At 43.4% G+C, this 26,680-nt stretch overlaps 1 protein-coding gene across 1 annotated transcript in view; it reads left to right on the top strand.

The window, feature by feature from the left end:
• Positions 1-26,680, top strand: part of Hibch (3-hydroxyisobutyryl-CoA hydrolase) — a 53,041-nt gene that overhangs the window by 13,534 nt on the left and 12,827 nt on the right. Inside the window, exons 4-9 of the mRNA XM_075956509.1 lie at positions 11,562-11,646; positions 15,593-15,673; positions 18,621-18,673; positions 21,316-21,394; positions 25,711-25,856; positions 26,200-26,286. Of these exons, the coding sequence (XP_075812624.1) occupies positions 11,562-11,646; positions 15,593-15,673; positions 18,621-18,673; positions 21,316-21,394; positions 25,711-25,856; positions 26,200-26,286 (531 nt within the window). The remainder of the gene's footprint in view (positions 1-11,561; positions 11,647-15,592; positions 15,674-18,620; positions 18,674-21,315; positions 21,395-25,710; positions 25,857-26,199; positions 26,287-26,680) is intronic.

A 26,680-nucleotide genomic window follows, 5' to 3' on the forward strand; every position in this document is an offset into this window, starting at 1 on the left:
ACAGCATTTAATCGTCTGCTGCCACACAGAGCAGCCTTGGCCTTGGACTACCAGACTCAGGTCTGTGGTGGTCCTGTGGAGAAACTCCGGGGACTGGCCTTACCGTGACCAGGCCTTACAGGCAGAGTAGCGCAGTCAGCCCACAGGGCTACAGCTTGGGCAGAGCCTGGACAGCAGGCGAGGCACGGGGCAGTGTTGCCAACTGTTTAGGGCTACCATAATTCAGGTGGCGTCTCTGCCCATCTCTGTTCTTTGGAGACCTTAGGTTCCTGCTAGAAGAGGGGCGTTTCTGTCTTCTCTGGGAAACCTTTTCATTAAATGTTTTAAATGCCATATTCAACCTATCTCTGAAGAGTTTGAAGACTATGTATCCATCAAGCATACCTGAGTTTAGATTTTACTTTGGAAATGCATTAACCTGTATGTCTTAATTATCTTTAGCAGTTTAAATTGGTAGCTTTTATAAGACTAGGATTTTATATTTTTATCCTGTTAAGTTTGAACTTGAAAAATTGAAGATTTAACTGAAGTTACCATCCAAGAAAATATGCAGGCTCTGTGGAACTCTGATGCTTCTTGAACCTGGGGAGATGTCGGCAGAGCAGAGGACAAGGTTAAGTTTAGGGGGGAAAATTGTTTTTTCTTTAGGTCTTAGTATTTGAGGAAGGAGGGTGTCAAGACCAGAGGAAGCGGGGAGGCTTGAGCTGCTTAGGGCCTGGTAAATGAGGGAGGGGTGCATCTGATCTTGTCTGTTTGAGGTGAATCCTCCAAGTTGACTACCTGGAACTTGCAAGAATTCTTTGAGTTTGCGAAAACAGCGTTTTTTTAAAGACACACTAGCATTCCCATTGTTTATAATCTGTACTGACCTGACTTGTAGCCACCAAGAGCACTGTACACATGCACTGTCTCTTCACTTGTAGCAGTAAGAGCACTGTACACATGCACTGTGTGTTCACTTGTAGCCACCAAGAACACTGTACACATGCACTGTGTATTCACTTGTAGCAGTAAGAACACTGTACACATGCACTGTGTATTCACTTGTAGCCACCAAGAACACTGTACACATGCACTGTGTGTTCACTTGTAGCAGTAAGAACACTGTACACATGCACTGTGTATTCACTTGTAGCAGTAAGAACACTGTACACATGCACTGTGTATTCACTTGTAGCAGTAAGAACGCTGTACACATGCACTGTGTATTCACTTGTAGCAGTAAGAGCACTGTACACATGCACTGTGTGTTCACTTGTAGCAGTAAGAGCACTGTACACATGCACTGTGTATTCACTTGTAGCAGTAAGAGCACTGTACACATGCACTGTGTGTTCACTTGTAGCCACTAAGAACACTGTACACATGCACTGTGTATTCACTTGTAGCAGTAAGAACACTGTACACATGCACTGTGTATTCACTTGTAGCCACTAAGAACACTGTACACATGCACTGTGTATTCACTTGTAGCAGTAAGAACACTGTACACATGCACTGTGTATTCACTTGTAGCAGTAAGAACACTGTACACATGCACTGTGTATTCACTTGTAGCAGTAAGAACACTGTACACATGCACTGTGTATTCACTTGTAGCAGTAAGAGCACTGTACACATGCACTGTGTGTTCACTTGTAGCAGTAAGAGCACTGTACACATGCACTGTGTATTCACTTGTAGCAGTAAGAGCACTGTACACATGCACTGTGTGTTCACTTGTAGCACTAAGAACACTGTACACATGCACTATGTATTCACTTGTAGCAGTAAGAACACTGTACACATGCACTGTGTATTCACTTGTAGCAGTAAGAGCACTGTACACATGCACTGTGTGTTCACTTGTAGCACTAAGAACACTGTACACATGCACTGTGTATTCACTTGTAGCAGTAAGAACACTGTACACATGCACTGTGTATTCACTTGTAGCACTAAGAACACTGTACACATGCACTGTGTATTCACTTGTAGCACCAAGAACACTGTACACATGCACTATGTATTCACTTGTAGCAGTAAGAACACTGTACACATGCACTATGTATTCACTTGTAGCACTAAGAACACTGTACACATGCACTGTGTATTCACTTGTAGCACCAAGAACACTGTACACATGCACTGTGTATTCACTTGTAGCACCAAGAACACTGTACACATGCACTGTGTATTCACTTGTAGCCACCAAGAACACTGTACACATGCACTGTGTATTCACTTGTAGCAGTAAGAGCACTGTACACATGCACTGTGTATTCACTTGTAGCACTAAAACACTGTACACATGCACTGTGTATTCACTTGTAGCCACCAAGAACACTGTACACATGCACTGTGTGTTCACTTGTAGCACTAAGAACACTGTACACATGCACTGTGTGTTCACTTGTAGCCACCAAGAACACTGTACACATGCACTGTGTATTCACTTGTAGCACTAAGAGCACTGTACACATGCACTGTGTGTTCACTTGTAGCACCAAGAACACTGTACACATGCACTGTGTATTCACTTGTAGCCACCAAGAACACTGTACACATGCACTGTGTATTCACTTGTAGCACTAAGAACACTGTACACATGCACTATGTATTCACTTGTAGCAGTAAGAACACTGTACACATGCACTGTGTATTCACTTGTAGCCACCAAGAGCACTGTACACATGCACTGTGTATTCACTTGTAGCAGTAAGAACACTGTACACATGCACTGTGTATTCACTTGTAGCACCAAGAACACTGTACACATGCACTGTGTATTCACTTGTAGCCACCAAGAACACTGTACACATGCACTGTGTATTCACTTGTAGCAGTAAGAGCACTGTACACATGCACTATGTATTCACTTGTAGCAGTAAGAACACTGTACACATGCACTGTGTATTCACTTGTAGCAGTAAGAACACTGTACACATGCACTGTGTATTCACTTGTAGCAGTAAGAACACTGTACACATGCACTGTGTATTCACTTGTAGCAGTAAGAACACTGTACACATGCACTGTGTATTCACTTGTAGCAGTAAGAGCACTGTACACATGCACTATGTATTCACTTGTAGCAGTAAGAACACTGTACACATGCACTGTGTATTCACTTGTAGCAGTAAGAACACTGTACACATGCACTGTGTATTCACTTGTAGCAGTAAGAACACTGTACACATGCACTGTGTATTCACTTGTAGCACTAAGAACACTGTACACATGCACTGTGTATTCACTTGTAGCACTAAAACACTGTACACATGCACTGTGTATTCACTTGTAGCCACCAAGAGCACTGTACACATGCACTGTGTGTTCACTTGTAGCCACCAAGAACACTGTACACATGCACTGTGTGTTCACTTGTAGCCACCAAGAACACTGTACACATGCACTGTGTATTCACTTGTAGCACCAAGAACACTGTACACATGCACTGTGTGTTCACTTGTAGAGTAAGAGCACTGTACACATGCACTGTGTGTTCACTTGTAGAGTAAGAGCACTGTACACATGCACTATGTATTCACTTGTAGCAGTAAGAACACTGTACACATGCACTGTGTATTCACTTGTAGCAGTAAGAACACTGTACACATGCACTGTGTGTTCACTTGTAGAGTAAGAGCACTGTACACATGCACTGTGTGTTCACTTGTAGAGTAAGAGCACTGTACACATGCACTATGTATTCACTTGTAGCAGTAAGAACACTGTACACATGCACTGTGTATTCACTTGTAGCAGTAAGAACACTGTACACATGCACTGTGTATTCACTTGTAGCAGTAAGAACACTGTACACATGCACTGTGTATTCACTTGTAGAGTAAGAGCACTGTACACATGCACTATGTATTCACTTGTAGCCACCAAGAGCACTGTACACATGCACTGTGTATTCACTTGTAGAGTAAGAGCACTGTACACATGCACTGTGTATTCACTTGTAGAGTAAGAGCACTGTACACATGCACTATGTATTCACTTGTAGCCACCAAGAGCACTGTACACATGCACTGTGTATTCACTTGTAGAGTAAGAACACTGTACACATGCACTGTGTATTCACTTGTAGCAGTAAGAGCACTGTACACATGCACTGTGTATTCACTTGTAGCAGTAAGAACACTGTACACTGCACTGTGTATTCACTTGTAGCAGTAAGAACACTGTACACATGCACTGTGTATTCACTTGTAGAGTAAGAGCACTGTACACATGCACTGTTTATTCACTTGTAGCAGTAAGAACACTGTACACTGCACTGTGTATTCACTTGTAGCAGTAAGAACACTGTACACATGCACTGTGTATTCACTTGTAGAGTAAGAGCACTGTACACATGCACTGTGTATTCACTTGTAGCAGTAAGAACACTGTACACTGCACTGTGTATTCACTTGTAGCAGTAAGAACACTGTACACATGCACTGTGTATTCACTTGTAGAGTAAGAGCACTGTACAAATGCACTATGTATTCACTTGTAGCCACCAAGAGCACTGTACACATGCACTGTGTATTCACTTGTAGAGTAAGAGCACTGTACACATGCACTGTGTATTCACTTGTAGAGTAAGAGCACTGTACACATGCACTATGTATTCACTTGTAGCCACCAAGAGCACTGTACACATGCACTGTGTGTTCACTTGTAGAGTAAGAGCACTGTACACATGCACTATGTATTCACTTGTAGCACTAAGAACACTGTACACATGCACTGTGTATTCACTTGTAGCAGTAAGAGCACTGTACACATGCACTGTGTATTCACTTGTAGCAGTAAGAACACTGTACACATGCACTGTGTATTCACTTGTAGCAGTAAGAACACTGTACACATGCACTGTGTATTCACTTGTAGCAGTAAGAACACTGTACACATGCACTATGTATTCACTTGTAGAGTAAGAGCACTGTACACATGCACTGTCTCTTCACTTGTAGCAGTAAGAACACTGTACACATGCACTGTGTGTTCACTTGTAGCCACCAAGAGCACTGTACACATGCACTGTGTATTCACTTGTAGCAGTAAGAACACTGTACACATGCACTGTGTATTCACTTGTAGCACCAAGAACACTGTACACATGCACTGTGTATTCACTTGTAGCAGTAAGAACACTGTACACATGCACTGTGTGTTCACTTGTAGCAGTAAGAGCACTGTACACATGCACTGTGTATTCACTTGTAGTAGTAAGAGCACTGTACACATGCACTGTGTGTTCACTTGTAGCACTAAGAACACTGTACACATGCACTGTGTATTCACTTGTAGCAGTAAGAGCACTGTACACATGCACTGTGTATTCACTTGTAGCCACTAAGAACACTGTACACATGCACTGTGTATTCACTTGTAGCACTAAGAACACTGTACACATGCACTGTGTGTTCACTTGTAGCCACCAAGAGCACTGTACACATGCACTGTGTATTCACTTGTAGCCACTAAGAACACTGTACACATGCACTGTGTATTCACTTGTAGCACTAAGAACACTGTACACATGCACTGTGTGTTCACTTGTAGCCACCAAGAGCACTGTACACATGCACTGTGTGTTCACTTGTAGCCACCAAGAACACTGTACACATGCACTGTGTATTCACTTGTAGCCACCAAGAACACTGTACACATGCACTGTGTATTCACTTGTAGCAGTAAGAACACTGTACACATGCACTGTGTATTCACTTGTAGCACTAAGAACACTGTACACATGCACTGTGTATTCACTTGTAGCACTAAGAACACTGTACACATGCACTGTGTGTTCACTTGTAGAGTAAGAGCACTGTACACATGCACTATGTATTCACTTGTAGCACTAAGAACACTGTACACATGCACTGTGTATTCACTTGTAGCAGTAAGAGCACTGTACACATGCACTGTGTATTCACTTGTAGCAGTAAGAACACTGTACACATGCACTGTGTATTCACTTGTAGCAGTAAGAACACTGTACACATGCACTGTGTATTCACTTGTAGCAGTAAGAACACTGTACACATGCACTATGTATTCAGTTGTAGAGTAAGAGCACTGTACACATGCACTGTCTATTCACTTGTAGCAGTAAGAACACTGTACACATGCACTGTGTGTTCACTTGTAGCCACCAAGAGCACTGTACACATGCACTGTGTATTCACTTGTAGCAGTAAGAACACTGTACACGTGCACTGTGTATTCACTTGTAGCACCAAGAACACTGTACACATGCACTGTGTATTCACTTGTAGCAGTAAGAACACTGTACACATGCACTGTGTGTTCACTTGTAGCAGTAAGAGCACTGTACACATGCACTGTGTATTCACTTGTAGCAGTAAGAGCACTGTACACATGCACTGTGTGTTCACTTGTAGCACTAAGAACACTGTACACATGCACTGTGTATTCACTTGTAGCCACCAAGAACACTGTACACATGCACTGTGTATTCACTTGTAGCCACCAAGAACACTGTACACATGCACTGTGTATTCACTTGTAGCAGTAAGAACACTGTACACATGCACTGTGTATTCACTTGTAGCAGTAAGAACACTGTACACATGCACTGTGTATTCACTTGTAGCAGTAAGAGCACTGTACACATGCACTGTGTATTCACTTGTAGCCACTAAGAACACTGTACACATGCACTGTGTATTCACTTGTAGCACTAAGAACACTGTACACATGCACTGTGTATTCACTTGTAGCAGTAAGAGCACTGTACACATGCACTGTGTATTCACTTGTAGCCACTAAGAACACTGTACACATGCACTGTGTATTCACTTGTAGCACTAAGAACACTGTACACATGCACTGTGTGTTCACTTGTAGCCACCAAGAGCACTGTACACATGCACTGTGTATTCACTTGTAGCCACTAAGAACACTGTACACATGCACTGTGTATTCACTTGTAGCACTAAGAACACTGTACACATGCACTGTGTGTTCACTTGTAGCCACCAAGAGCACTGTACACATGCACTGTGTGTTCACTTGTAGCCACCAAGAACACTGTACACATGCACTGTGTATTCACTTGTAGCCACCAAGAACACTGTACACATGCACTGTGTATTCACTTGTAGCAGTAAGAACACTGTACACATGCACTGTGTATTCACTTGTAGCACTAAGAACACTGTACACATGCACTGTGTGTTCACTTGTAGCCACCAAGAGCACTGTACACATGCACTATGTATTCTCTTGTAGCAGTAAGAGCACTGTACACATGCACTGTGTATTCACTTGTAGCAGTAAGAACACTGTACACATGCACTGTGTATTCACTTGTAGCAGTAAGAGCACTGTACACATGCACTGTGTATTCACTTGTAGCAGTAAGAACACTGTACACATGCACTGTGTATTCACTTGTAGCAGTAAGAACACTGTACACATGCACTGTGTATTCACTTGTAGCAGTAAGAACACTGTACACATGCACTGTGTATTCACTTGTAGCCACCAAGAGCACTGTACACATGCACTGTGTTCCCTTTTAAAAAGACCCTGCTCACTTCCCATCTCTTTCTCTCTGTCTCTGCCTGCCTGTCTGTCTGTCTGTCTCATTCTCCTCTCTTCTGCCACTCCTTTTCCCAGAAGATGGTCTCCCTTCTCCCCTCCCACTCCCCCTTCTTCTCATCACTTTCCTGCAATTAAAAACCCTTTCCACCTGAGCTCTTGTGCGCTGCTTTGTCTAAATTACAGTAATCAAAATAAAACTTTAAACCATAAATCAGTCCATGGGGACACTGGGAACTTTTCTGCTTATTTACTGAAAAGTTTTTATGTTCCAATAGACCTCTCCGCCAAAGCAATAATCCAAATCAAACTGAATTAGAAAAAGCCCAGATTTAATGGATGCCAGCGCCCCTGAGTAGCCTTCCAGTCCTCAGAGAGGAGATGGGAAGGAAGACTGGAAAACCACATGTTCATTCCCCAGTGGGGCAGTTTAAATACCCTGTGGGAGTGGTCGTGAGCCTCTTCAGGGAGAGGTCATCTTTTGGCAGACTTTATGGAAGGTGGAGTCTGGACTGAGGCAACTCCCAGAGGAGGGGGCGTGGGATGGAAAGTTCCATTCAAACATTCCAGACTTTTTGGATGCATGGATGCCAGGAGCTGAGGTGAAGCCTTAGCTCAAGCATTCATTAAACTTATATTGTTGCTTATTTAAATTTTCTAGAAACCTTGTGTTGAACAGTTAGCAAAGACATAAGTAGTTAGATATATCTCTCTAAGTCAGCTTTTGTTAATCTGAGTAAACCTTTATAACCTTAACATTTTATCATCATACAAAAATCCGTACCAATCCAAATTATTTACGGAACCTGCTGTGTCTCCTTAGTCCAAAAAGGAGACATAATGATGACCAGAGAGCTCCTTAGGCACAAGAAGTTTCATAATCGCTGCTTTATGCCGTATGGCCATATTGAGATAGTGAAGTTACATGTCTTACCCTCTTTAACCTTATTAAAGATGGCTGCCAGTCACGTGGTAACTTTCAAATCTCGATGAGGTCATCAGCTAAGATGGAAGAGAGCCACATGGTTGCTATTTAAAAAACATCTATTCTTCTAAACAAGAGTTGTATCCCAAGAGTTGAATAATGTGTTGTATCAAATTAAGATTATCTATGTATAGATTTTTTTAACTACTTTTTGCTACAAGCTTTAAGCTGACTTTTGATACAGATTTTTCAGATTCTTTAACCAGACCCATTGAAGTTATAAGTCCTGAGATGAGGACTGTTTACACAATAGTCTTGAAAGGTTTCTGGAGAGCAGAGCACAGAGAAATTGTAGAAATAAAAGGTTTAAGAATGGAAAGTTTAAAAGCCTTAGAAGAGGTACTTTGGGACCATTGCCTGTGCTGGCAGAAGCTGCTAAAAATTGTGAGAATTTGGAACTCAAGTGTGCTGTATTTAGCCAGGGAGCTGTACTGAGGCCAAGCCCTTTGCAGTGAGACAGAAAGGTTTTATAGATTTTCTGAGTTTGAGAAGGAAAAGAGGAAGGGTTGCAAAAGGAATTCTGCCATAGGGAGGGTTACCTTCAGCTCTGAGAGGATTCCAGTAGAGGGAGAGGAGTAAGCATCTTAGTAAGTAGGGGGTTGTCCATGTGATGGGGCCCCTAGAGGTCATATCAGGAAAAGCCCATGTGGTGAGGCCCCAGAGGACATAGCAGGAAAATGTCCATGTGATAGGCATCCCGTAGGGTGTTGCATGCTCTAGGATCTAGAGAGAGTATACTTACCATAGGCAGGAGATGGCTCCACAGGTATATGGAGGGAAGACATGACTGAAAATTTAGACTCTAAGATTTGAAGCCTAATATGGTGGGTGGCAGAAGCCACCAGAAACAAATGATCTATTCACCTTTTAGGAGAGTCAAATCAGCTTGGTTTGGAGAGGTTGTGTCCCTTGGAAGGGAACTCACATATGCCAGTCCCGGGTTTTGGCACCAGATGAATGAAAAAAGGAAGTACCAAGGAAGGACATGACTGCTCCTCAGCATGATGGAGAAGGTTTGCGTAGATAGAAGAGAGGGCATAGACAGAGACAGGGACATCCAGGAGAGTCCAGAGTGAACATGGTCCTGCATCCGGATGGAGAAGGTTTGCTGTAGATAGAAGAGAGGGCATAGACAGAGACAGGGACATCCAGGAGAGTCCAGAGTGAACATGGTCCTGCATCCGGATGGAGAAGGTTTGCGTAGATAGAAGAGAGGGCATAGACAGAGACAGGGACATCCAGGAGAGTCCAGAGTGAACATGGTCCTGCATCTGGATGGAGAAGGTTTGCGTAGATAGAAGAGAGGGCATAGACAGAGACAGGGACATCCAGGAGAGTCCAGAGTGAACATGGTCCTGCATCCGGCCATGTGAGGAGAGAGAACAGGGGTACCTCTCTGGCTCCTGGAGCATGCCATGCCACATAGGCATATTCCTGGCGTGCTCTTTGGTCTGCCCACCATATGGTATCTCCCTGTTAGACCCTCTGGGGCCCTACTACATGGGCAAAGAGACTAAAAAATAGACAAAAAAGGGCCAGGTAACCAAAATGGTTGGATTTTAGATTAATTCTGTTATATGTATATTTCTGGTCTTGATTAAGGTATTGTGTTTATGTAGCTCATTTAAAAATGTAATGTATAATTAAGAAATATAGGTTAATAGAGAGTCATCTATAATAGTCAAGCTTGTAGTCATATTAACTTGTAGTTAAGTTTTCTGGATGTACAGAGATGTATTTCAGAAGGATAGGTATTCTTCAGATCTTTCAAAGACTACAGAATATGACATTTAAAATGTTTAAGAACTTAGGATTTTTCATGACATTGAGACACATCTGCTCCTGGCAGCACCAAGATACCATGAGGTCTGTGGCCTACTGTCAAGGTTCCAACTGGCAACTCACATCTTTCTCCTCTGGTGGCCCCACATTGGGTGCAAATTTGTTGAGAGAGGGTACTTGTTTGTTTCCCGACTGCCCAGACTCTCAAAGTAATCACACAGAAATCTGTATTAATTCCAGTACTGTTTGGCCCATAGCTTATGCGTATTTCTAGCTAGCTCTTACATCTTAAATCAACCCATCTCTATTAGTCTGTGCGTCACCACAAGGTTGTAGCCTACTGGCAAGGTTCTAGGATCTGTCTCTGGCGGCAGCTGCATGGTGTCTCCCCAACTCTGCCTGCTCTCTCAATATATATCTTTTACAGCCTGGCTATATTCTGTTAAACCATTGGCCGAAAGCAGCTTCTTTATTAACCAATGTCAGTAAGACATATTCACAGCATATATTACCTCCCACATCACGACATTAGAAAGTGTAGGGCTGAAAGTCAGGCTTGTATTTGAAACTTGGATTTCTGAGTATTAAACCCTGTAACTGACGAGGCACGTCAGTCTCTGCACCCCACCTGGATTTCTGAGTATTAAACCCTGTAACTGACTAGGCACGTCAGTCTCTGCACCCCACCTGGATTTCTGAGTATTAAACCCTGTAACTGACGAGGCACGTCAGTCTCTGCACCCCACTCTCCTCAGCTGTGAGGAAATGAGAACGGTGATCTGTCGTAGTGTGGTTATAAAGCGAACACTGCGTCACTGACCGGCTCCCCACAATCCCATCGTGATCAGTTTATTGCCTGACCTCACCAAACCCCCATCCACCACATATTTAAAAACTTGGTAAATAACTTAACTGTGTAATAGTTATTTTTCTGGTATAACAGTGCTATCTTGCTATGGGGAAAAGTTATTCCTGCACCTCATGCCCCCACTCTTTGGGTGGCTGTGTTCACTAGACAAATGTATATAAATGTATATAACACAGTGTCATTAGGCACCTGTTTATTCATCTTAGTATTAAAGCTTTGACAGCTCTTTCTGGAACACAGATTGCACTTAGAAAGAAAATTAAGTGGGTAGAATCCATTCCTCTGGATGTCTCTTAGGAAAGGCCACGTGCACACACATATGGATGTGAATGTGTCTTACATGAACTTAAGCCACCATCATCTTTTATGTTTGTGTAGAAGTGGGAACAAGACCCTGAGACGTTCCTGATCATCATAAAGGGAACTGGAGGGAAGGCCTTCTGTGCTGGAGGAGACATCCGAGGTAAAGTGCCCACTGTGCGCCCTTACCCTGCTGGAGCCAGTAAGCTCTTTAGATGCGTCAGGCGATTCTCATTGGATTTGCATTTTAGAATTATTTGCTGTATGTTAATAATTCTTTACAATTGTTAAATTGTTACCATTTGAATGGAGATTTTATTTCCTGCCCATGTGCAGGGCTGAAATGTAGGTACTTTGTTTTCCTCTTACGGCACGTGTCCCCCATGACATCCCCATCAGTGCATGTGGAGGACTTCCCATCCCCACCACTCACCGTCCAGAGCAAGTGCTCCTTGAGCCGATTGCTAATGCTTCTATGTATTTAAAGACACATAGATAAAAAGTTGCTTTTTATATTCAATTAGTCCATATGTATTTAACTATTCAAGATAATGTTTGTTCTTGTGATGAGAGTTATGAAATCATTGCTATCACTGATGGCTGTCCCTGCTGAGAAAGGTTTTTACAGTTTATATGTCATTTCTTATGGATTTGGTAGGGTTCAGGGATTTTTTTTCCCCTGTGTTCTGATTTTGCATGTTTGTTTTATTATTAAAAAACAACAAACTTTGGGTTGATTTGTTCACCAAATTTGCAAGTTTCTATAAGCCGTTGCATTATGAGTAGGCAGGAAAAAAAAAGTCTAGATTCAGGACCAAGTTCAGATGCCCACTCAGTTTTAAATAACTGAAATATTGTGTTAACTGAACTGTGGTTTTGCCCACAACATAAATTGAATATGCACATGTGCATGCCTATGTGTGTGCATGCATATGTGTGTGCCTTTGTGCTTATGACTATGTATGTGAGTGCCGGTATGCCTGTGTCTGCATGTCTATGATATCCCATGTGTATGACTATGTGTGTGAGTACGTGTACCTATATGTCTGTGTACCTGTGTCTGTGTGCTTGCTTGCCTGTGTGTGCCTGTGTCTGTGTGTTGTGTGACTGTGTGTGTGTGCACACCTAGGATCTCATGCATGCCTGTGCTCTAGCCCTTAAGAACCATAGCATGAATATTTTCAGACAGTGTTCACACCCCTGGGGAGGGCCTGTTCTTTAGAGTGGGGCCATGGTTCTGTCTGTTCCCACACAGGGAAGCCCAGTGCGTGGTGGCCACGGTTACCATCTCCACACAGGGAAGCCCAGTGTGTGGGGGCCACGGTTCTGTCTGTTCTCACACAGGGAAGCCCAGTGTGTGGGGGCCACAGTTACCATCTCCACACAGGGAAGCCCAGTGCGTGGTGGCCACGGTTACCATCTCCACACAGGGAAGCCCCGTGGGTGGATGAGGCTGCTGCTCATTGTGAGTTGTCCTCGTTTGAGTCTCTGTGGCTGTGACGCAGCATTGGCAGCTCACAGGGGAAGGGTTTATTTTGGCACATGGTTCCCGGGCAGTCCATGACGGGAGGAATGGCAGCCAGAGCAGTGCAGGCAGAAGCCCAGAAAATAAACTAGAAGTGGGGTGAGACCGTGACCCCTCAAAGCTTGCCCTAATGACAGTTTCTTCAGCAAGACTGTACCTCCCAGAGTCGCTCAAAACAGAACCACCAGCCTTAGACCAAGTGTTCAGGTATCTGAGGCTGTGGAGGGACCTTTCACATATAAATGCCGCATGGAACTAACTTTATATTCTGGTTTATAAATGTAGTTTTAAATTCCAGGATTATTCTAGTTTATATGCACAAAACAGTGTGAGTTCTAGAAAATTCTACAAGGAAGTATATACTCGGGAAAATATTAAAGGTGAATGTTATTTAATTTTAATATATATATGCCTTAGTTAATGTTTCTGTCGCTGTGAAGAGACACTATGCCCACAGCAACTCTATAAGGAAAACATTTAACTGGGACTGACTGATGGTGTGCAGGCAGATTGGGTGCTGGAGAAGGAGAGAAACCTGGCTCTGCAGGCAGCAGGAAGAGAGTGAAACAGCCTGGGCTTGAGCTTCTCCAACCACAAAGCCCGCCCCCAGTGAGACACTTCCTCCAACAAGGCCACGCCTCCTCCTGATAGTGCCACTCCCTGTGAGCCTACCTGGGCCCTTTTCATTCAAACCACCACAATAAATAATTAGTTGATTTGAATGAAATTAGCTTAAAATAAAATTAAAAGGAACTCTGAGAAGGCTTGGGGAAAAGTGACTTAGAGTTGCTAAGTGAGGCTCTAACTCAGCAAAGGACATTTATTTAGTGGGTTATGGAAGTGAAGGAGAGGAAGGGGAAGAGGAGAGAGAGAGAAAGAGAGGAGCTCAGGCTGCAGGCAGGGTGAAGGGGGCGAGGGGGTGGGTGAGGCTTGTCTCTTAAAGGGACAGGACAGACCATTACTGCTACATTCTCCTAGCTGCTTCTCCTCACTTCTTCCTGCTCTGAACTCTTTTTCCCAGGAGCCTTGAAGTGATAAATTACAACAGTTGTCTCTCATTGGTCAAAAGCACATTTCTGGGGCAAGCAATAGGGATTGAGCCATTGCCATAGGGATTGAGCCATTGCCATGGCAACACAAGGGTCCAAGGTCACAGATGTGAGACTGTGACCAGAGGGCAGGGGCAGTGTCCGCTGAGATAAGCTTTGAGACATAGGTCTTTTGTTAACAGACTTGGCAAGCAAAGAATTGGCATGCTTTTCTTTGGTAGCCTTAGTTGGACATCTGCAGCTCTGACCTTGTGCATAGCTGTAAGGTTTTAAACTTAAGGTCTGTTTACAAAAGTCCTTTAGTCTAGTTTGAACTTGTTTTGAGGTGAAAGTGAGCTAATTGGTATGCAGTTAGTCTGAGCCAAAGAATAAAACAGGCTTTTTAAGTGTCCACAGTCCTTGTGGGACAAATAGATCCAGTTATGAAGCATGGCCCAGAATATATTCTACATATCAAAACTATATAACTAAATGAAAAGTCATCTTCCTGACCACCCACAGGTATATGTACCCATAAGATTGAGATGCAATCATGAGATTACATATTCACATCACAGGAGATTGCACACTACAGTGCAGGTATTGGGAAGAACTACATATACACATCACAGGAGATTGCACACTACAGTGCAGGTATTGGGAAGACTACATATTCACATCACAGGAGATTGCACACTACAGTGCAGGTATTGGGAAGAACTACATATACACATCACAGGAGATTGCACACTACAGTGCAGGTATTGGGAAGACTACATATTCACATCACAGGAGATTGCACACTACAGTGCAGGTATCAGGAAGAACTACATATACACATCACAGGAGATTGCACACTACAGTGCAGGTATCGGGAAGAACTACATATACACATCACAGGAGATTGCACACTACAGTGCAGGTATCGGGAAGAACTACATATACCCGTCACAGGAGATTGCACACTACAGTGCAGGTATTGAGGAGACACCAAGCCGCCTTAGCAAATGTAACAGTTTCCAGAGTCGATGGTCCTGCAGGCCTTGCCTGGACAGGATCAACCTCCATCAGAGAGTCACTCATCTTGGGTGGACATCTGAACACTAGCTGTCACCTGCTGTAACTCTCATGACTCCTGACAGAAAAGAATATAGAGACTGTGACCTGCTTTAGGGATAAGTTCTTGTGTCTGTGACCTACCTTGAAGGACTTAAGGAGTCAGGAACTGTGGGTGAAAATCTGTGTTTGTGTATGTGTATATGTATATGCACGTGTGCATGCATGAACACTTGTGTACATATGCATATGTTAACAGCACAATAAGTAAAAGAAGAATTTTTTCTTTGAAACTTTAACATTGAACTGTGGGTCTCTGACAAAAGGTAATATGTCCCCAACATAGGTGGCTTCAAACATTAACGCCATCTGAAAGTTCCCCTCCCTCTAGCATTTACTGATGACAGGACTTTAGTATCTCTGGCTGTATTGACTGGAAGCCATATTTATGATTTGTAATTGTTCTTTCTTTGTTTTTTCTCTTTTCCTTCCTTGTTTAGTGCTCTCAGAAGCTAAAAGAGCAAAGCAGAATTTGACTCGGGTTTATTTCAGAGAAGAATACACCCTGAACAATGCCATTGGTATGTGTAGGATCCGCTCCGAGCTCTGAGAGTGAAATCCAGAGCTGGGATAGCACTGATTTGTTAGACTGCAGCCAGGAGGTGCTCTCGAAGAGACATTACTATGTTTTGGTCATACTGATACAATTATTCTGTGTTTGTCTAAAATCAATGTGAAAATATGGAATCTTGATCCTTTAGCTAGCTTTCTCTGGAGACAAGAAAACACGTATTCCTAGTTTCTAAAGAAAATGAAGTACCATTTTGTGTTTCTCCAGGAACTCTGGAGTGGGAATTCTCTTTAGAATCAGAATTCTAGGTTTCTGTGTAAGTGAAGTAGAGTTTACCTCAGACAAACATATTTTGAAAAGATAAATTAATACAGCATTTGTATCTATAGTCTAGACATAGTAGCAATATTCTGATTTTGCATGCTGTTGTAAGAACAATGCATCGTAAAGCTACAGTTCAGCCCTCTTGTGGTTTTCTTTAGTGTAATTCCTTTTTTCAACCAGAGCCTCACCGTCTTTATAGACCGCAGGGCTTGTTCTTCACTAACCTGGGGCCTCCTGACCTTTTTGATACGAGTCTTTCTCTCATGAATCTGTGGAGTTAGAGCTTATAGCGGAATACCATTAGTGTTCAGGGGATTTTAGAACATTAACAACACGTTGTGGTTAAACCAACTTACCGAACAGTGTGCAGACATCCCCTGACTTAGGATGGGAGTGTGTCCAAATAAGCTGCAACTAAGTTGAAGACACTGCAAGACATTCAGTATATCCAACCTGTAAAATCCAAAGCTCAGTGCTGGTCGCTGACCCTTTACTTCTCGACTGCCCAGCATTGTCAGTATACCTAATACTGTCTAGCCTACATTTTTACATACGAGGTCATTTGGTTTTTACTGATAGAGATGGTTTATTGCTACTCTAGTGACCGAATGCTAAGTTTATTTTTAAACAATATATGGAATGGATATGCTCTATAGCTTCACACTGTTTCTGAAATTTCCCAGAAATAGAAGACTTTTGTACACATCTTTTGTTTTGATTACTCTTGGATTTTTTAAAGTCTTCTCTTTTAACTTAATAATTGTTTTGTCTAGTTCTAAAAATTTTTTTTAGAAGTCTGGGAATATGTAACCCAAAGGCCTGAGGTTTATTCCCTAGCCTTGAGACAAACAGACAGACAGACACACACACACACAGAGGGAGGGAGGAGAGGGAAGAGAGAGAGAGAGAGAGAGAGAGAGAGAGAGAGAGAGAGAGAGAGAGAGAGAGAGAGAGAGAGAGAGAGAGAGAGAAAATATATGAGAATGAGAATGAGTGGCTATGAGAACAGAGTGAGTCCAGCCAGTCAGGACCTGTGGAGGCTTGGACTGGAAAGACGGTGACTTGTTCCACCCAGCCTGGGGAGAAATGAGCTCTTTGACAGGAGTCATCTTTGTGAATGTTTGGGGAGTTATGGTTCACAGCATAGTACCATCAACAGTCTATGGTTTTTAGGAAATCAACCAGGAGTGAAGCTGCATGTGTGCTGTCCATTTTGAGAACCACCGAACACGTGAGATGTGGCTGATGGAATCAAGAAACTCAGTTTTAAATGTTGTTTAATTACAATTTGAATATAAGTGATTCCATGTGGATAATGACCACTCATCTTTTTCATGGGATAAAAAGGAAATAGAAGGTGTTTAGGCAGTGTAAAGTATATTAATAGTATCAAAAAAAAACATAAGGTAAAATTTCTGCATGTAGTGATATTATAGTCAGTAAAAGATATGGCTTCATGTCCTACATTAATTGTTGTCTAATAGTTTATATTTGAAATACCTCACTTCTATAGTAGTTGGCAGGGAGTCAGTGTATTTACCTCCACCACAACCAATAACTTCTATGGTTTCTAAAGAGCTGCAGAGAGAGAGCTTGTGAGTGTGAAGTCTGAGTTGTGCTTTGTTTGTGAATACTTCAGGAATTCCCAGATGTATCAGAACGTGGGTTTATCCTGGCTTTCATCGGGGATAGTGCTGACAGTAAGCTGTGGCAGAAGCCCCGGAATTTATGTTACTCTGCTCTCTCTGCCAACTCTCTGAGAAGGGAAACAGAGATAGTAAAAGTGTGGGTGACTAGTGGGGTTTTCAAGCAGGGTGGAGTGTTTGAGGATGTGTGTTAAATCTTATTTTATAGACGAGGACACAATTTCCCAGATGATGTTCATGAGGCACCCTTATCAGATGTGTGTTAAATCTTATTTTATAGATGAGGACACATATTCACAGATGATGTACATGAAGCACCCTTATCTGACATGTGTATGTCATATGTAACACATGCGTTTATCTCATTATTTCATAATCAAGCCGAGACTGGAATCTGGGTTTTGTCACCCCACTCTGGGATTGTTCTCTTTTTTAAAAAAATATTTATTTATTTATTATGTATACAATATTCTTTCTGCGTGTATGCCCGCAGGCCAGAAGAGGGCACCAGACTGCATTACAGATGGTTGTGAGCCACCATGTGGTTGCTGGGAATTGAACTCAGGACCTTTGGAAGAGCAGACAATGCTCTTAACTGCTGAGCCATCTCTCCAGCCCCTCTGGGATTGTTCTTGCATGGTGTACTTCTCTGCATGTATCCGATGCTTTCACTGTATAGAAAGCAAGTATGTTCCTAAAGCACAGCTGGAAGCGTGGTTTATAATAGAGATGTTGATAATTTTTCTTAATTGTCACATAGTACAAAACATTCATTTGCTTCTGACTTAAGACAGTTATTAAGCAGCAATGATTATTTTATCATGAGTGTGAGTGAATTGACATTTAAATACACATTACAAATCACGTACAAGTCTTCCTTGATATTCCTTTAAGCATTGGCCAGGGAAACTAGAGTATACGTGATGTGACTGTTTGGAAAGTAGATGTGTAGTTTATATATTCTAACTTAAGCTCTCTCTCGTTTAGCTACTTGTCAGAAACCATATGTCGCCCTCATTGACGGGATCACAATAGGTGGGGTAAGTGGACTTTTCATCATTTTCTTTGTATGAGCTGTATTAAAATAAGGTAATGATTATTTCGTATAAGTGAGACACTGAATGCAATACAGTACAGCTCAGTGAAACATGATTATTTCAGTTTCAGATCCTGGAAGATTTGGTGTATAAAATGTATTGGAGCCAAAAGAATATTTCATGTTTTTAATTAACCTCTATAATTATCAGACTCTCTTAGGCCACAGAAGCTGATTGTATTTTTAAAAACTTACTTGTGTGCGTGTGTGTGTGTGTGTGTGCGTGCGTGCGCGTGCATGAATGTTTGTGGTGTAGGGGGATAAAATCGAGACTCTGCAGGCATGCATGTGCCGTGCTGCATGGGTGGCCGTCAGAAGATAGCTTGTCTATCAGCTTCACCTTCTGCCATCCTTGAGCCAGGCCTCTTGTTACTTTTCTGCTACGTATGCAAACTTGAGCGGTTCTCCTGATTTTATTCCCATCTCCTTTGAAGAGCCCTGGGTTGTAGACACCTGGCCGTATGTAGGTTTTGGGGATCCACACACAGATTCTCTGGCCTATGCACCAAGTGCTTTGCCCATGAACCCTTTGCCCAGCTCTGCCCGCACTGGTCTCTTTACTCGGGGCTCCGTGCACACTATGCAAATGTTCTACCCCTGAATTCATCCTTAGCCCTTGCCTTTTGAGGCAGGGCTTTAGTATATAGCCCAGGCCAGCTACGAACTTGTAGCGGGCAACCTTGAGCTGAAGACGTTCCTGCCTCTGCATCCCCAGTCTACATCGCTGTAGCCACTCTCCTGCTGACACATAACCAGAGTGCTTCCCTAGTGCTGGGAGAAAGCTCCATTAGACCTGCAGTAGCGGGAGGTGGCTCACTGAATTGTTCCCGCCCTATAACATTCCACAGTCGTCTCCTCTGAGACAGGGTCGTCCCCTGAGCTTAGGTAGTCTTGGTTTCTCAGTCCTTTGGCTTCTCCCAGGTGCGGGGGGCTGCAGGTGTATGCCACTAGACCCAAGCCGGTGTTCTTAAAAATGTGTTCCTTTCGGTTGACACATGCGTTACTTGGTGCCTGTGCCATCACAAAAAAGACTCAGATGTGCTTTGAAGTTGGAGGAGACATGAAGTGATTACAGACCAGATGGCAAATTGTCTTGTCTGGTGCCGACTGTCACAAATTCCTGAGAAAACCCATCTTTCTCTGTGGGGAGAGGATGAGTGCCGTGGTGCACCTGGGAGGTCAGAGGGCAGCGCACGGGAGTCACTTTCTCCTTCCTCCACGCGGCTTAGGCACTGAGGTCAGCTCCTCAGACTTTGGTGACCACTTTTACCCATGGAGGAATCTCTGAGCCTAGTAGAGTCCAGAGAGATTGGGGATGGGAAAATAGCAGGCCACTGTTAGAGAGGAGATGGATGCCCTGGAGCTGCAGAGAGCCCAGGGGATGAGTGTAGGCCAACTGTAGGGGAGGGAAATAGAGGGATGGCTCAGGTCAACGCTTTCCTGTAAAGGGAAGAGGAAAAACCCACCAGGAGAGAGGGAAAACCTCAGAAGATAATGTCCCAAGGCCACTCCCAGGGAGCAGAGGGAGTCCTCTGTCACAGGCAGGGAGTGTTCTCAGATGAGCAGAGGTCTGGCAGCTCCTTTGACAAGGTGCAGGGTTTAGATACAGGTGTTAAAGATTGACTAGTTAATGCAGTAAAGACGGAAGGCTTTAAGACCTTCCTTGTATAGCAGAGAAGCATCTCCAAAATTAATAGTTAAATAAAATACAACATTAAGCTTTAGAATTTTTTTGAAAACTATTTATTTATTTATTTATTTATTTTGAGTCAGGATCTTGGTATTCCATGGAGGCCTCAAGCTCTGTGGAGCTGAGGATGACTTTGAATTTCTGAACCTCTGCCTTTGCCTCCCTAGTGCTAAAATTACAAGTTTCTACTTGATTTTCTGCAGTGCTTGAGATTGTACCCAGGACTTTCTGCAGACCTCCCATTCAGCCCTCCTATCTACTCCTCCCTTCTCTCCTTCAAATTCATGGCCTTTTCTTACTACATAAGTACACGCGCGTGCACACACATACACACGCGTGCCTAAATACAACCTGCTCAGTCTGTATGTTATTTTTGTGCGTGTTTTCAAGGCTAACCACTGGGTGTTGGCTAACCAAATCTTTTAGTAGCCAACTTGGAGAAGTTTTATAACTGGTCTCACTAAATGCTGCATGTTAGAATAATGATATGGCTAATTTTATTTGATAAAATAGGTTAAGATATGTGTTAAATATTCTCTTCAAAATTATTGAAATTTTCTGTAAGTTGATCAAGCTTTTATGGTTATTAATACAAGTAATAAGCAGTACTGAGCTTCTGCAGAGGGCGGGTATCTGGTAGTGCTGGGAAGACCCAGCACACAACACAGACCGCTGCTGGAAACTGCCCACTTAGAGCAGGCCAGGCTCGCCTGGCATTGATGCCTGTGTAGCTTTGTGTGGAAAGTTCATGGTGAGGCTTGGGGTTTCCTTCAGCCCACATGCTGAAGCAGATTGCTGTGGAATGTAAGGTAACACCTGCTTGCTTAGTAATACTTGTGTGTTAATCTTTCCACTTTTACCACACGTTAAGGCATTTCTTCCCCCTTTTTTCCTAGGGAGTTGGTGTTTCCATTCATGGGCGATTCCGAGTGGCTACTGAAAGAACCCTCTTTGCAATGCCAGAAACGGGAATAGGTAAAACACCAAAAAAGCTTTTGTAATTCCTTTTGTATCACATTTCTTTACTACTTCTCAGATTATTTTATACATATACATATGTAGCCAGAAGACGCCATATGAGATACCACAATGAAAGAACTTACAAAAATGATACTCTATATTAGCTCAGTAATTATAGCACAGCTAAGCCCATAATACTAGTTCCCTGTTGTTAATCTCAGGTAAGGTTAAAAAAAAATAAAAAAAATACCCTCCCATTTCCATTCATTGGTCAACATTACTATTTTGTGTTAAAAGTGAGTCACCCTAGCAAGGTTTGTTGAAAGGCCCCGTGTCTTCACTCAATCACTGTGGTCCCCGCCAGATGTGTGTGCTCTCTGTGGAGGTGCCTGCTGCTCTCCGTTGCAGATAGCTTTTGGTTCGGGTTGTGTTCACTTGAGACCCCATATAGCGTGGTCCCGCGCCAGCCTTCTCCGTGCTGCTGTGGTCTCTCTGAGTTCGTGTGAGTGTCAATCCTGTGGTGACTGGAAGACAGTCTTTCCCTGTACTCACCCACCACCTCTGGCCCTTAACAGTCTTCCTGCCTGCTCTTCCTGACAGACCCCTGAGCCATGAGTGTTTGACAAAGACATCCCGTGTAGGGCCGGATCACCAGTCTCTCTCACGCTGCACACTGTCTTCCTCGTGTCTCCTCCTCCCTAGCCCTTTTTCAGGTACCTAACCTCTGGTGATTCAGATTGCAGTCCAGATAGCGAAAGCTTAGAAGCTGACATTTGCACACAGTATTGGTCTTTTTGCTCTGAGTTACCTCACTCAGAATGAGTTTTTGCCTAGCTGCATTGTGTAAATTGTACCACATTTTCACAATGTGTTCATGAGCTGATGTACATTTAGGTATTTCCAGTTTGGGGCTATTAAGAATAGAGCAGTAATGAGCGTGGTTAAGCAAGTGTCCTTGTGACAGGATCGAGAGTCCTCTGGGTATATGCCCGGGAGTGGGTAGCTGGATCTTGAGTTAGATCGATTTCCATGTTTTCTGTGCTAATCCTACTGATCCGTGAGCACTAGGAGATCTTTCCATCTCCTGATGTCTTCTTCAGTGTCTTAGAGTTTCTATTGTGCAAGTCTTCTGCTTGCTCAGTTAGAGCTATCCTGAGATATTTTTGTGTTGAGGCTCTTGTAAAGTTACTATTTCCTGCATTTCTTCTTTCCCAGTTTGTCATTTGGATATGGGAAGTCTACTCATTTGCGTGTGTTGATTTTATGTCCCTCTACTTTGCTAAAAGTGTTTAAACAGCTGCAGAAGTTGTCCTGGTGGGGTTTTAAAGCATCATTTGTGTATCCAATCATATCGTCTGCAAATTAAGATACTTTGACTTTTCCAAATTGCATCTCCTTGATCTCCTTCAGTTGTTTGGTTGCTCTAGCCGAGACCTCCAGTTCTATGTTGAGTAGGGATGGAGAGAGTGCACTACCTCATCTTACTCTTTATCCCCATCTAAGTTGGTGTTGACTGTAGGCTTGCTGTAAGTTACCTTTATTAATAGGTATGACCCACGTATCACTAGTCTCTCAATCCTGCATCTCTGGGATCAAGTTGATAGATGTTTGCTTGGATTTGGTTTGGGAGTAATTTACTGAGAATTTTTGCATTTATATTCATAAAGGGTATTTGTCTAAAAGCTTTTTTGTTAGGTTTTTGTGTCACTTAGATATTGGAGTATTAGTGGCTTCTTAAAAGCAACTAGAAAGTGAACCTTCAGTTTCTATTTTGTGGAATATTTTGAAGAATATTGGTCTTAATTCTTATTTGAGGGACTGGTATAATTCTGCGATGAATCCTTCTGGCTCCCTGAACTTTTTTGTTGTTGTTGGGAGATTTAATTGCTTTTATTTCATGAGGGGTTATGGGCCATTATACATTGCTTATCTTGACTTAATTCTGGTAGGTCATTTTTATCAAGGAATTCATCTGTTTCTTCTAGATTCTCCACTTTGGTGAAGTATAGATTTTTAAAACTATCCTTATGATTTTCTGAATTGCCGTTGTGTCTGTTGTGTCTTCCTTTTCTTCTCGAATTGTCTTCAGTTGGAGCTTCTGCCTATTAGTTGGTTTGGGGATGTGTTTGTCAGACTTGTTGACTAGTCTCAAAGAACCATCTCTGTTTCATTGATTCTTTGTATTGATTTTGTTATCATTTTTATGTCATTGACGGCAGCCCTGAGTTTATTTCCTCCCATCTACTGTTTGGGGTAGTATGTCTTCTTGTTGCTCTAGAGCTTTTAGGCGTGTGGTTAAGTTACTAATACGAGAATCCACTACATCTTTGTCAGCTTGAGGATTATTCCTTCCATATTGCTGAAGAACGGGCATTGGATTTTGTCAGAGTTTTGTTCCTATGCCTATCCCTTCCCGAGGCTCAGGTCCCTTCTTCACATACTGTACTGAGGAGCTCTAAGGGGAGCCCTGGATGGGGTGACCCTGAAGTGTGACTAGGGACAGCACCAGGCCATTTGGTTTGTGCTTCTGGGCAGAGGAGGCAGGTCAGGAAAGAGCACTGTAGTTGAAGGGATGCGAGCCCAGAGCTGTTTTACCTGTGGAGATGCTGGCTCACCATGTGACTGCAGAGAAGACAGCGCTGAGTTTGGTGTTTGAGGGAGAAGGCACAGCTAGGTTTGAGGCTGTTCATCAGCTTGAGCCTATTCGACAGGACCGCAAACTGCTTGGCTTAAAGCAGTGCATTGGTTCTCACATCTCTGGGGGCTGAGAGTCAAGGTCAAGCTGCCCTGTCTTCATGTGGCCTTTCCTCCATGTGTAGATCTCTTTTATAAAGATAGTTCTGTTGGTTTATGGCATCCCTTGCACTCCCACATACCCGAATGTCTTGGACCTTTTCATTGGGCAAAACCGGCTCCCCAGTAATAACACAGAAACTTATTCATTATAAACGCTTGCCCATAGCTTAGGCTTGTCCTAACTAGCTCTTACAACTTTAATTAACCTGTTTCTATTCATCTATGTGGCTTTTTGGCTTTACCTGCCCTCCAGCTTGTCTTGCTCGCTCTGCATCTCCTGGTGACCCGCCTTTCTCCTCCCACCAGAGTCCTCTGTGCCTGGGTGTTGGCCTGCACCTCCTGCCTAGTTAATGGTCATTTAGCTGTTTATTAAATTAAGGTCTTTACAGTGTACAAAAGGATTATTCCACAGCACCTGAAGCTACACCTCTAAATAATACAGTTACATTGTGGGCTGAGGCTTCAACATCCAGATTTGGGGAACAATTTTGTTAATAACAGAGTAATCAGCATATAGATTTTACTAAATCCACAGGAGTCAAGGCAGCTAACCCCAGGTGGGCATCCTAATAGCAGGTGTGGTCTCTGCAGCACTCAGAGGTCAAGCCACTAGAGACTGTGACGGGGAAAAGAAGCGCTCATTGTGTGTAGGACAAGTGCACATGTCAGGACCGTAGGGTCTCCTGTGTTCAGAATGTCCCTGAGATTCTGGTCAGGAGGTGAGTGCCGGGCAGATGAGAAGACTCTCAAGAGACTGGGCCAGTGTGTGATCTAAGAGATACAACTGAAAACATGGGTGGACACTTACAGCTGTGTTAGGGTGTTCTCAGAGAAAACACAGCCTCTGGAAAGTTTCAGAAATGTGAAGTAAGACTCATGTTTAAAATACCGTACTTTCTGGGCATCACTCATGCCTGTAATCCCAGTGCTGAGGGGGCGGCGGGCTGAGGGAAGAGACCACAAGTCCATGTCCACGCTGGGCTACTCCGAAAGGCCCTCTCCCGGGTCAATGGGAAAAGACGCTCCGTGCTTTCTGTTTGGAAAGGAGATATTTTGTTAGCTGCACTGACTCTCACTCTTTAGGTACCGCCCACCTTTTGTCTTTGAGACAGGGTCTCTTTCTCCGGGAGCTTGGTCAGGCTAGTCATGTGACCCGGTACCTCTCTGGCTCTGGCTTGTCCAGTTCTGGGCCTGAAATCAGACGCTGCCACCCCTGAAGTTTGAAGTGTGAGGTCTAGGAGTCAAAGGCAGGTCCCCACTGAGCCGTCTGTCCCCAGTACCGCATGCTCCTAATATACAAGGTACTGTCGAATATTTGACTTCGTATGTCACATACTTTAGTGACCTCTCTAGCAGTGAGATGCAGAGAATTTGGAAAATGTACAAAATATGTTAACAGTTTTATAACATGTTTGTGATTTGAGTTCAATGTATAGCATATAATATTTTTAGTACAGGTTCCGTCTGTATAGACAATCTAAGAGACTCACTCCACCCTCCATTCGAATTATTCTTTTTGCTGTCCTTACTTACAGGGCTCTTTCCTGATGTGGGCGGCGGTTATTTCTTGCCACGACTTCCAGGCAAACTGGGCTACTTCCTTGCCCTGACTGGGTTCAGACTGAAAGGAAGAGACGTGCACAGAGCAGGAATCGCCACCCATTTTGTAGATTCAGAGAAGGTAATTTTTGGGTTGAGATCGTGGGTCCTTGGGAATATGAGTATGAAGGTTGAATTTATTCGTTAGAGCTGTACGACCTCGGACAAAGTACTTGAGCCCAGCCCCACATCCCCTCCTCACCGTCCCTCTCCTCCTCCACACTATCCCACAGCACAAGGGCTGCTCCATTTCCTGTCTCGTCCTCCCTTTGGAGGCAGCATTTGCTGTGCATGTGCACGGAGCTGCAGTCCACGTTTCTGTCAGGGCTGATGTGAAGGGAGCATAGATCTTAAGATAAGGACCCCAAGGGGTTAAAAGCTTTCCGCCTCTGTCAAGTTGCACGTCTTGTTTTCTTTCCTTTTAGCTGCCCAAGTTAGAGGAAGATCTGCTGGCCTTGAAGTCACCCTCGGCAGAAGATATTGCGGGTGTCTTAGAAAGCTACCAGGCACAGGTAAGTGGTTCCCAATCACAGGGAACAGACGGTGCTCACACAGCGAGCGGTCAGTAAGCATTGGTTCTCTTCAATAGAAAGCATTGAGGAGCCGGGTGGTGGTGGCACAGGCCTTTAATCCCAGAATTCGGGAGGCAGAGGCAGGCGGATCTCTGAGTTCAAGGCCAGCCTGGTGTACAAAAGAGCTAGTTCCAGGACAGGCACCAAAGCTGCAGAGAAACCCTGTCTCAAAAGACCAAAAATAAAAAAAGAGGAAGGGGGGAGGAGAGGGAGAGAGGGAGGAAGGAAGAGTATTGAGGGTCATTTATTTCAAGGCTTGGTGAGAGGACCAGAGCTTCAGTGTTGGGGTAGCCACCTGATACCTGCCCTCTTCCTGTGAAACTGCATAGCTTGT

This window comes from Microtus pennsylvanicus, chromosome 22 (genome assembly GCF_037038515.1).
Source record: "Microtus pennsylvanicus isolate mMicPen1 chromosome 22, mMicPen1.hap1, whole genome shotgun sequence".
NCBI classification, from domain to species: Eukaryota; Metazoa; Chordata; class Mammalia; order Rodentia; family Cricetidae; genus Microtus; species Microtus pennsylvanicus.